At 41.2% G+C, this 13044-nt stretch overlaps 1 protein-coding gene across 1 annotated transcript in view; it reads left to right on the top strand.

The window, feature by feature from the left end:
- LOC136446082 (inactive phospholipase C-like protein 1) overlaps window positions 1–13044 on the top strand; it is a 56516-nt gene that overhangs the window by 39524 nt on the left and 3948 nt on the right. The window contains exons 2-5 of the mRNA XM_066444358.1: window positions 10004–11246; window positions 11601–11740; window positions 12025–12145; window positions 12580–12848. Of these exons, the coding sequence (XP_066300455.1) occupies window positions 10004–11246; window positions 11601–11740; window positions 12025–12145; window positions 12580–12848 (1773 nt within the window). The remainder of the gene's footprint in view (window positions 1–10003; window positions 11247–11600; window positions 11741–12024; window positions 12146–12579; window positions 12849–13044) is intronic.

Here is a 13044-nt window from a genome sequence, read left to right on the forward strand (position 1 = left end):
ATATCAACTTTCTTTTCATTCAAAATTAATTTCTTTGTACTTAAAGTAGATAGGATAGAAAAGTACTTAGTATAGGCATATTCCATTCTGAAACTGATAGTTTCTTTTAGTGGTCACTGCAAGTCACAAGGTATAAGAAGTGTGATTTTTTCTGAAGAAGACTGTCATGATGACTGAGAATCTTTTAACCTCCATTAACATTAATCCGCCGGGTTAATAAATCCGCCACTTTGAAAAACAGTGGGTTTGAGAGATCTTTATTGCTGCACCACCCAGGTATGCACAGTTTAGATATACAGGAGTACATTGGATGTTGGGTTGGAGATCTGTTTCGGTGTATCTTTTCAGGGTGTCGGAATTATGTACCCTAGGCTTGTAGAATTATGTAAGTAGACGTTCGCATATGGTTGGTCACCTTATTGCAAGCCTTTCTTTTAAATTTGTTTTACTCTCAGACTGGTTTCACTTTCCAAGGTGCTGAATGTGTTGCTGTTGTTGTTGCCTTCACTTGTCTTATTGTAGATTTTTTTTAAAGCCCCCTTCCACCAAGTAATTTTCTGTATCTGTATAGCCGGTATAACCGCCCTTTGACGTAACACACCAGCTTCGCAGGCACGCGGCGAATATGCTGCAAACAATTCATATTAGATCAGTGTTTGCCCTGACCTGGCACTTTCAATGAATTCTGTTTCAAACTTCATACAGAAGTTGCTTTAGAAAGATTTAGAGCACTTGAAAGGTTCAGGTCAGGGAGTACTATGATGGTGGGGCTAATGTGTGTGCATGAAACACGCCCAGACGTACACTCAGACACAAAGGCCGCCAAAGGTGATCCTTTGCAAATGTTAGGCTTTTAACCTTTAGCATACTGAAGTAGCCATTTGGCACCGCATTCTCTATTGGCTACAGAGTTAGGCAGCAGGGAGTGGGTTAAGTTATTTTAGAAAGTGAGCTTTTTTTAGTAAAAATAATGTGAATTTTTTCATTTGTTTTCAACCATTGATGATTTTGTTGCTATCAATTGGCAAATCAAACAAATGGACATAGCAAACAAATGGACTCTGAACTGTCCGGCATGTCTCAACACACTTCCCTAACAACATGGCTCTAGTCTATGTTGGTACATGTCAGATTCAGATGCAATATGATATAATATAATACGCTTGTAAAGAGTAGTCATCCAGATAATATTCTAAATCAATCTATACACATGGATTACAATATTGAGAAATACCAGACATTTCAAATGTCCATCCAACACCTTCCATCAGTGAATGCAAATACTCAGTCTTTTTGAAACATGGCATGACCATAGCGCCATACTTAGTGTAATATTATGTTTTGATATGTTTTCGAACAGAGTTATTATGAAAACTCATCTCGCTCTCAGCTTTTTGTCCCATGAAAAAGAAATTATAATTTTCAGATTTGAATCTACACCTATTGTCTTTTCTATAAAGACTAGTACTGATTTCATTGCATTGTCCTTGCATTGTCCTGCAGTATATGCAAGTAATGGCAAACAAAACAGAAATGTGAATTTTCAAATTTGAATCTGTACCTATGGTCTTTTCTATAAAGACTGCATTGCATTGTCATTGCATTGTCCTGCAGTATATGCAAGTAATGGCAAACTCAAAGACAGTCCATCCCTTGAAAATTGACCCATGTCCATTCACTGAATTTTCCCATCCACAATCAGCGAATCATGAATAAGGTGATGGAGTGGACTATACATAGAAGAGCCGAGTCTCTCTCCTTTTCAGCTGCTAAAAAATCCTTGACACTTGTTAACCATGCTGCACATCTAACGTATATCAACTGAATCTTTATTCTATGGATGACTCCCATGCAAGCTTGAGTTTTGGCTTGCTTTCAAGAAAGATATCAGTCGTCTCTTTCACAAGGAGTGTAATTTACGTCCGTGCATGCATCCTTGAAACAGCCGTGAGCTTTGACCATTAACTCGTGTGAGTGCTTTGTAAAACTGATGCCGAATATGCCATAATTTTCCTGTATCTGTCAAAAAAGAGCACACCTGTCATCAAACATCCCTGACAACAAAAGCTCACATTACTTGCAATGTTGCATCAGATTTATCGGAGATTTACATCTATAGAATCTTTTTGTGCTGTCCTCAGGTTATTGAGATGGAGTTATACAAAAGGCCATCAAGTTGTGCAGATCTTTTCCAAACTAGCCGATGAGGCATGCAGTTGCCTCTTTTTATTTCACTTTGTGCAAATCCTTTGAAAGCTGCGGGCCCAATTGGCCTTTGACTTTATCCTCTACCGGCAGGAAAATGGCTTGTCTTGAAACAGGTACGGAATGCTAAAAGGCCCAGGGAAGGGTTGTTTTCAGGCGTGTGTCTCATGTTAAGTTAGTGGCGTCTGATGGTGTTACGGTTAGTTAGGGTGTTTGGTTAAGAACCCAGAGGTCCCGGGTTCAAATCCCCTGATGACATGCAATATAATATTGTTGTGCCCTTGGGAAAGGCACTTTACATGATTTTCCTCACTACACCCAGGTGTAAAAATGGGTACCTTACTTAGGTTATAGAGTTAAAAGGAGGTGGAAGGCCAGGCCTAGGAAAGGTATGGGCTCTGCCTTCCAATACTGTGTCCTAGACACCCACTGCCCCTACGGCCTCGAAAACCTTTACATTTTACCGTATCTTAAGGGCCGATGTATCCAGCAACAAGTATATATACAAAATATCGCTCATGGATGCACCCTTAGTGGAAAAGAGGGTTTGATCAGCTGTTCAATTAGTTATTATTAAGGAATTGATTATAATGAAGCATAGTGCGAAGCATGTTATAGGCAGGTCTGAAAAGGGTTTACAGTCAACCTGAAATGTATTTTTGTCTGATATGCCACAATGACTTGAAACCAGGGACGACCAAGCCAACTTCATTTCATGGATTGACTTCTTCAGAGACTCCAACCTGATAAAAGAAAAAGGTTCATTTCATCATTGCCACAGCTAGCATTTTCAACATATGCTACTGACAATACAATGTTCAGCATCAATGCAGCTGTTGCTGTCATGGCTGTGATACTCAAATTCAACCTTATTAATATTAGGAATTCATCCAACTGCCCAAATAAATTGCATTATCTAGGTCATGGTGATTCAATTTATGGTTGTTGGAGCATGCCAAGTTTATGATCGTAATTCGTAACTATAGCATCTTACATGGCCTGTAATGATGTTATCCTTTGACACTTTCACGCCAGCATTAGTACTGATTAAAAAAAAGCCCCAACCCCTCAGAAAAGGCGCTGTCCTTTTTCATAGGGGTAGTGTAATATCAAACAATGCTTGTACCTTGGCATGAAGTCTTCAAAAAGAGAGATTCTGCTTCATAAATCTATCTCAAGATGATAAAATACCTGGTGACTGCAATTGCTTTGTCAAATTGTACAGAATGGAGCGTATATGCCATAAAACATTCATATATAGGTCAAGCTAAATCTGTTTTGGGTTAATGCTCACTCTTGCATCAGATTTGCGGTCTTTGAAGGGTGTCATCAATCAAATTTATCTGGCCTTCCCAACTTTACCGCTTACTGGACAATTGACAGGGTAAGGTTGTTAGGGCCCTCCACAACGGTACCCATTAGGATTTCATGTTGACATTTCTGGGACACTGAATGGTTTAACCTTTAGTGCAACTACTCAAAAGACTCATGATGATAGAGATTATCTCAGCCATTCTTGATGGATCATTTGTGATAGCCCCGAAAGGTTCAGCCAGTCTGGCTGCCCCAAAATCTCCAATGGCACTACGCAGTCATGGAGTCTAGATGAGGCTACTTCAAATTGATGTGTTGGTTGTTGTCTTACACTGTAAGTTACGGTAAATATATCCTCACTTTGTAATTTTTTTCATGCATATAACAGAACTTGATTTGCATGGGTATACAAAAATGTATATCCATTTGGTAGATTGAAATGTTTCCCTTCCAATTTAAATGTATCATAATTGTGAATCTTCCTTGTATTATCATGCAAAGTTAATGACCCTAATAAAGACCATAGCTCTCAATTTATCTATCTAAGAACCTACGACCCTGGATTTTCTGCCTCATTAGCCCTTATGTTTTGACATTTGCAAACTATATCTTGCATACACACACACATTATTTAGGGGGAAATCCTATAGGAAAAATTTCATTCTAAAGGTAATTGCTCTGTAATCCTTAAGACCTGAGGCCACTTTCATATATTTTTCATGTAATCATGTTCTTTCAAACAAAGCTTGGACCCCAAAAGAGTGTAATATGTGAAGGTTGAGATGCTAAAATAGTATCAGGGCTTGAAATATTGGGTGCATAAATATTATGCATTTTTGTGCAGGCAAAATTGGAGCCGTGCGCCTTATTTCTAACTTTGTTTGCACCTGATATTTGTGGCTGTGAACTGGCGTACCTATTCCCAAAAATGGATTTCGAAACTTTGTGCTGTCTTTACCACTCAACCAATGCTAGGTAGTGGTCTTGTGCATACAAAATGAAGCAATCCTGCTTCTGAGCCCAGTCTAAATCTTGACTGTGTGCATGCTAAGGGTTCAGTTCTTCTTCATCTTCAATACTGATCAATACTATTAGAGATGTTTGACTAGTGCAGCGTACATGTACCTAAACGGAACATCAGGTACAGGTACAGGTACAGAGGTTTAGACCTGTACCTGTACGGTACCTGAACAATTTGAAAAATTAACGTGTGCTTTTCTGAACTTCTGCAATGACAAAAACGTAAACTGTTTTCAACTTGTCAGTATCTTTATTCAGAGAACATAACTAGGTTTCCTACTGCCAAACTCCCTTGGCCTTGCTATCAAAACTCCCGGCCTGCCTGAATGATCTGCTTTGCGATAGCCTTTGGCTAGTTGGGAAGCCCTGGCTGTACTTTCTTTTACAGCCAAATAGATATATCAAATCAAGCTAATCACAGGAACCTGTATGTTATGCAACATAAGGTGGTGTGTGACTTATGCAATTTATAGTAAGTACAGATACGCATTTCAACATCTGAGCAAGTCTGCCTCAAGAGCCTTTCGAAAACAACTGGTTCCTAATAGAGTGCTTACACCCCGTCCTGATGATGTATTGCATGCAATGGTCTAGAGACGCTTGATTTATGTCCCATGTTTCAAAAATAGCCCCTAATCTTTCCTAGCTGAATATACCCTAAAGATCGTGTTGATTTTTCTGCCAAGTTGTAAAGAAGCAATTCCTGCCTGCACGACAGAACACTTCATCATGAGACCTAGGGGACTAGTAAGTAAAGCAGTCATCCTCTATCGAGGTGAAGCATGATGCTTTTTCAAGTAGCTAGTGGTAGTGCAATGCGGCTTGGCTACGTCTCGCGTTTTTGGCCAAGCACACCGGGTCATGCCTACTCTTCTCGATAAGAGTATTGGGCTCTTTTACGTCCAGAGGTTTGAGGCTTGAGCTTTATGCCCGAAGCTCCCTCATACACGTGTCCCGGTTTTAGGTCACCATCCAAAATGACAAATGCAATCACTTAAAACATGTCTAACGTGGAGTCGACCCTAGGATCGAACTCAGGCCCAAGGATCCCCTGGATTTGATCCAGATGGTGAAGCAGCAGGGTTAACGTTTCGTTACTGCTTCCGCCATTGGGACCAGGAAATACCTTAAAGAAGGGATACTCATAGGGACAAACCAAAAATGTCTTAGGGAAGGGATACTGAGAAAAGAAGTACTTACTAGTGTATGTTTATTATATGATGCCATCGTATAATCACTCCAGGTCACCATGGTATTTCTTATTTATTCTAAGTGCTTTTGTCACAAGATTTATTGATTGGATTCTACCGTAATAAGTGTTATTCAATGTACATACATGTTTGTACAAGATGTACACCCTTCTGATGTTATTGAACATCAAATCTTACAAATCATTCTTCCAGTTCTTGATTCATGCCTCTAGGTAATCAAATTGTATTCCTTCAATGATGTCACAGTAAACACAGCAGCCAGTTCAGAACCTGACTCCACAGCTTGCGAGAAACACTCTTTTCTCAGGAGCAAACAATGCAAACATGACACATTAGAATCCTTCAACTGTATGTTATCACATGATTATACACCAGATCCTCTTGCTACTCAAAAGAACATTTTTTGCCAACCGCAGTGCCAGGTTTCCAATCGACTCCTGTATGCACTGTGACGTCATCAAAGTGATCTAATTTAAATACCTGGAGGCAGGAATCAAGAACTGGAAATATGATTTCTGATATTCAATGTTCAATAATATCAGAAGGGTGTATATTTCGTATAAATGTCTAGTATCTTCATTCAATTTTGATAATACGTATTGTGATAGAATTGATGAGCTGAACAAATAGTAAAATCGTGAATACAAATTTGTGAATGGGAATAGCAACCTAATTTTTTTTTTTTTCAAATGGGAAAAACAGGAGAGGCTATTCCGAGATGCAAGAAAAAAAATTGGTGTGGCCTTATCTACAAATAAATATTTTTGATGAAATAGATTAGGATGCTATGAAGTAAAGTTCATTTGATTGTTACCCATTTGGTCTGTAGACATCATTCGTAGCTCTGGTACAATGACAGCGCTGAGACAGAATTCGACCGGTTTCGACTTTATTCGTCTTTATCAAGAATTGACAGAGATCGGACCACTCCTCCTTTTATACTTTTTCAGTACCTCCCTAGTGCAGGGTACTCTAACTTGAGTTTAAGATATTGACCAATCAGTGTCTGGTCTGTTGAAGTAGAAGACAACCTAGAATGCTCTCATCGCGTAAACTCCATTCTGTCCTATTAGCATACTGTCCTTGGTGCTGAATTACAGGCTGGTGCACGAAAGGTGCTTCCGTTTAGAAAATTCACAGGGATGGGGTAAAAAATTACTAAACAAATTATATCAGGATAACATGATCATTCCTAGTCCATTCCTTAAAGGAACAACTTGCACTAATACTGCTAGGGTTGGCACATGGCTGTCTCTAGGACCCGTCCCTCCGTCCCGGAAATGTTCTTGTTGGGGTAGACAAAAATTTCAACTTATCCATCTCAAAAATCTTAACTTTAGGACAGGGAATTGATGAAAATGTATATTGGTCATGCTTAGAATGGCAGATTCAACAACATGGGCTCCCAAACAATGAGTGAGATGGAAAAAAATGTAAAGCTGGAGGCAGCCCTAGGTTGGCATCACTATCTAATTTTCTGCAACTTTCCAACCAGTATGACTCTTGGGACCACCTTGCAAGACCTGGCACACACTTTCTATCTTTATCTCAGTGAAGAATTCTCTGACCTTTTGTTCTCTGAATAAATCTGACTTCCATGTTCAGCGATCCGTCCCTAACAACTGTTGACAGAGAATCAATCAGAGGCTGCTCAACTATTTATAGCGCCAGGATTGTCGGCGTGTCGTAGGTTAAGGGCATTTAGAGAGGCGAAATCCCAAGTTGCTGAATACATACATGAACAACAAGCTTGTTATTGGTATTCTAGCTGTGCCCTGACTTAATCATGGATTCATAGTTTGCCGTTGAGAGGATGTAATGGTTGGGGCCTGTCGGGAGCTGTCATGTTGAAATTTCCCCTTCAGTGGATGCGTCTGGGTGAGAATGATTACAGCTGGGATCGTCAACTGTTCATGCCCCACTGTACAGAAAAGTTAAAGAGCTTTTACTAATGAAATGGTAATATTCCTTTCTGATGGCTGTTGGGTTCGCTGTGCGTTGTTGATTGTTATAATTAGGTTTGTTTATGTTTGACTGGTCGGTCAGCTGGCTGGTTGGCTGGCTGGTTGGCTGGCTGGTTGGCTGGTTGGCTGGCTGTCTGGTTGGTTGGCTGATTGGCTGGCTGGTTGGCTGGCTGGCTGGCTAATGCTGGCTGGTTGGTTGGCTGATTGGCTGCTGGTTGGCTTGCTGGCTTGCTGGCTGACTGACTGGCTGGCTGGTTGGTTGGTTGGTTGGTTGGTTGGTTGGTTGGTTGGTTGGTTGGTTGGTTGGTTGGTTGGTTGGTTGGTTGGTTGGCTGGCTGATTGCTTGGTTGGTTGGTTGACTGGTTGGTTGGCTGGTTGGATAATCGGTTGGTTGGTTGATAGTTTGACTGGTTGTCCTGTCAGTTTGTTTGTTAACTTTCTAGATTGCTTAGCTTTTCTTTGATTGATTGGTAGGTTTACTGGTGGTTGGTTGTTGAATAGAATTACTCATTCGCATCCACTGGATTTTGTTAACCATGTTACTCGAGTCTTAACAGTGTGACAGTTCTCCTTTATTTGCAGGCAAGTTAGTAATGTTACAGCCCATGACAATTTTCCCAATTATTTTGGCTGCCAACAGTCCATCCATGCATCAAATCCGCATGGATTACAACAGAATCAAAGAAGGCTTTGGGTTGGGTGATGAACATTCCAAATGCCTTAAACACAGCGGTCCGCCTTCTTCAAAACAAATTACTGCAGACACCGCCTGTTCTTTTACAGCCATCCTGGCTCCAACAGTTATGATAGCAAACCTTTTGGTAATCCTATTAATTATGGAGACTCAGATACATCATGTTGCCATGGCAACGGTGGAATCATCGTACATCACACCACACCTGTAAGTGACAGTTGATGTAAGACAAACTTGGAAGCCATTCACCTTTCTCTACCCTACTGGTAAGAACAGGTGAAAGAAGACTCAAGTAGATTTTCAGAGAATATCTTGAGTCTTTTCAAAGACTCAAGTAGATTGATAGAGATTAAAACATGACATTCATGCTCTGAGGCCATTTATAGGTAAAAATCCATCATTCCAAGTGTAAGTACTCTTTGCATTTGTATGTTGGATAATTTCAAAATTATGTTTTTCAAGTAGAAAAAGTGAATTTTTTATTTTTGCATGTATATGCTTGTGTAAATTGTATTGACACTATTATTGAGATAACCTTATGTTGATTCGAATGTTATTCAAGTACTGGAGACAAATTATTTACAGTAGCCCGTCCTGAATTTATATTGCATAGAAGAAAATGGTATCAACATGATGAATAAATAACTACATGTAGTAATAGTACTGTCTTTGTGTTGACAAAATAACACTAGAACAAAATGTACGGTAAAACTAAAAGAGTCTGCATTGTCGTCTAAATCTGATCTTACATGTAAGTGAACTATAGTCGTAGAAAATTCTCAAGGACACACCAGCATACACACAGCAAGCTTCCATGAAATGTTCACATAATGGTGCTGTCAGAACTGATAGCACCGAGTCTTCATTATTGGCTAAATCTGACATAAAGTGTACAGTAGTAGAAAATTCTCAAAGACACACCATGCCAGCATACACACAGCAAGCTTCCACAAAATGTTCATATAACGGATTCTCTGAAAACTGTTTAGCAACTGTGGAATAATTAATCTGCGAGGGACAGGCTATTAGCTAGCAGGTAGTCCAGGTGTCTTTTGGACGCCCTACACTAAGAAAACAAGGAAATTAGACGCCCTAATTTCGCAGGGGACACCCAGAGTAGGCCCTCATGCTGCTTCCCTGCTAATTCCATACACATGCACATGTGCCCCCCCCCCCCCCATACACACACTGCCCCATTAAGCTCTCTCTTCTTTGTATAAAGTACATTCTACTAAAAAGTGTTGCTGGTCCTCTATCCTATTTAGATTGCAATGAGAACATTTTTGTTGTTCTAGGGGAGTGCGGTTATGACGTCCGGTTTCAATGTGCAGTTTGTGACAGCTGATCCAGAGTTTTGTGACTGCGGTCCTATGCCGTATATTTTCGAGACTTAGATACTTTTCATCGTCATATGTGGACTTGAACAATCTGTAGGATCTCAGTTTGTTTCTAGCTGATCCACCTTTGTTATGACATGCAAAGCTACCAGGTAATTGTTACTCCATAGAGCACAATGGGGAACTCTAGTTCCAATTGGTCCTGGATGTTTTAAATGGCCATGATATGTAATGTTTGTTTGTTTGTTTGTTTTACAGAGATCTGTTGGAGAGGTCCCCACTGAGAAGAAGTCAGTATCCTTCACCAGTATGCCCAGTGAAAAAACCATCGCCAATGCCTCAGATTGCCTACAAATCATGCAAAACGGCACGGAACTCATCAAAATCCGATCCAACGTGCGGCAATACCAGAGACTCTTCCTGTTAGACCAGGGTTCGGGCGCGATAAGATGGCAGCCGAGCAAGAAGGGGGACAAGGCAAGAATTCCCGTAGAATCCATCAAGGAGGTTCGTCGGGGAAAACACACGGACACCTTCCGACATGTTGGCGTGCAGTACCCTGATGAGTGTTCTTTTTCGATCATCCACGGAAATGAGTTTGAGACGTTGGACCTTGTTGCATATACTCCTGACGAAGCCAACATCTGGATAACCGGACTAACGTGCTTGATAAGTCAAGGAGATTCACGGGCAGGAGAAAATGCGATAGAGGCAACTGAAGAAGTGAAAGAAACATTAAGAGATACCTGGCTGAAGAAGTCTTTCCGGAGCCTTGATAAATCAAACTCTGGCTTTCTTGAGTCGGACCAAATCATATCTTTGGCAATGCAACTGGACTGCGACATAAGCATTGCACGAGTCAAGCACAAGCTAAAGGAACTCAGCGTATCAAGGGGGGAGGACAACACCAATGCAAAACTGAAAGTGTCAAGCTCAGAGTTTGTGGAACTCTTTAAGGAAGTGTCGACAAGGCCGGAGATTTACTTCCTAATGGTACGATACGGATGCAGGGACTTTCTGACAGCAGGGGACCTGCACCTGTTTCTAGAAGCCGAACAAGGAACGTCCAACGTTACCAAAGAAAAATGTTTGGAAATCATAAGCACCTTTGAGCCTTCAGAGGAGGGGAGGGAGCGGGGACAGATTGGGATTGACGGTTTCACAAAATACCTCTTGTCATCTGAATGTGACATCTTCGACGAAGAGCACAGTAAAATACACCAGGATATGACCCACCCGTTGTCGCACTACTACGTGTTTTCCTCCCACGATTCGTACCTGCTGCCCGGCGTAGAATACGTGCCAAGCCTCAATGCGTACGCGAGACTGCTCCAAAGAGGCTGTCGGTACGTGGAACTCGTCTGTTGGGACGGAGAGCACGGGGATGACGAGCCGTTGGTCTGTCATCACCCGTCGGAAACCACGCGACTACGCTTCAAATCGGTGGTGGAGATCATCGCACAGTACGCGTTCCAGGCCTCAGACTATCCGCTAATCATAGGTAGGTCTATTCTTTGTTTATTACTTTATACCGAGTGTTTTTTGGCTTTTCTGTCTTATCTATATCTATATAGCTGGTGTTGCTGCCCTTAGGCGTGACACACGAGCTTCACAGACACACGTCGCGGAAGCAGCTGGTTATATTACACCGTACAACCTTTCACACCTAACCTTTGCATATCTTGCTGTATGCTATCTAATGAGGATGTGGGTATCTGCAACGGCTCCCAGTATACCTAATTAAGCATTACCAATGCTTACCGATGCGTCGCAAAGTGTACCGAAGCAGCTTTGTGCCACACTTCTGTACTAGGTGAACATGACCTTGACCAGGCATTACTTGACCTTTGCCCAGGTATTGACAACCACTGCTGTGAGGAGCAACAGATCAAAATCGTGAACTACATAGCAGCGGCATTTGGTGACATGCTGGTCAGGTCCATTGTGGAGGAGGGCGGTGTCCAGCTGCCATCCCCTTACGACCTGAAGAAAAAGGTAAGGGTTAGATGTATATACAATATGTAGTGCATTTGTATTCATTCTATTTTTGAGAGATTTGGAAAGAGCTTTTATCTTCTAAAAAGAGAAAAAGTTACAAACTTAAAGGGGGTTTTGACTGATTTGAACCCCTGCCAAGGATAACAATCCTGCTTTTGTACCAAAAGTTTGGGGTTCAAATCCCACTGTAATACTAAATCACCACACTCAACAATGAAAGAAAATATTGCTCTCCTTTTAAATGATCAGATTTTTACCCTCCCTATCTTTACTTCTCCCAGGTGCTGGTTATGGGGAAGAAAAATGTCTTACCCATGACCTCTACCCAGAGTTCCTCGTCTCTGTCCTCCACAAACGACATGCAGAACGCCCTGTCAACCGTCAAGGTCAAAAGGGAGAAAGGTAAAGAATAGACTTGACCTTCACTTTGCAGAAAGCTTAACTGTGTTGACTGTATGAAGTCATCAGCCTTCTTCAGGTTTGACGAAAGAGTCACCCAAGGCACAGATGAACTTCTGACTTCACTTAAAGGCATAAGGTTATTGCATTGATATATATCTAATATCAGAATTATTATTATTATAAGTTCAAGTCCTAGGTAAATGTTTTACTGTCGGTGATAATTGAGACATATGACACATATCACCTTTTTACCCCTTTTGGACACAGTATGGCATTTCTCAACTCCTGTGTTTCTAAAAGCATGTATTCCCTTGAGGGACTTCTGCTGTGCACCATTAACCCAGAGAATGCCTACTTGTAATCACTGTTACATAGTAATGGTCAGTACATATAGAAGGAAAGCATGGCTGTCTAAATTGAACTGTTTTCTCTAGGGAGACCACCCCTCTGTAAGGAGTTAGCCGACCTGATTGTCCTGTGCAAGTCTGACAAGATCGAAGACCTGCCCACCTCGGCCTCCGAATCTTGTGCCCAGTATGTCTGCTCCTTCAGCCAATCAGGAGCCATCAGGCTGGCAGTCTCGTTCCCAGAGGAGTTTGTGAACTACAACAAGAAGTACATGAGTGAAGTGCACCCCGACAGTAATAAGGACGAAGATGCCATCAACTATAACCCACAGGATTACTGGAACTGTGGCTGCCAGGTATATTTTGAAAAGCTCTGTCACGTTATCGCATCAATATTCAAGATAACATCAAGAGTCTTGACTTATTTCTCCGTCCCAAGTTTGCCCCTCATCTATTTTACAACCACATGTTACAGATCTACACTTGTTCTTGAGTCTTATAACTTAGAAAGGAATTTAATTTTTTGTCATGTCCTTGGTGCTAAAATGCCAT

Source organism: Branchiostoma lanceolatum, chromosome 12 (genome assembly GCF_035083965.1).
Source record: "Branchiostoma lanceolatum isolate klBraLanc5 chromosome 12, klBraLanc5.hap2, whole genome shotgun sequence".
NCBI classification, from domain to species: domain Eukaryota; kingdom Metazoa; phylum Chordata; class Leptocardii; order Amphioxiformes; family Branchiostomatidae; genus Branchiostoma; species Branchiostoma lanceolatum.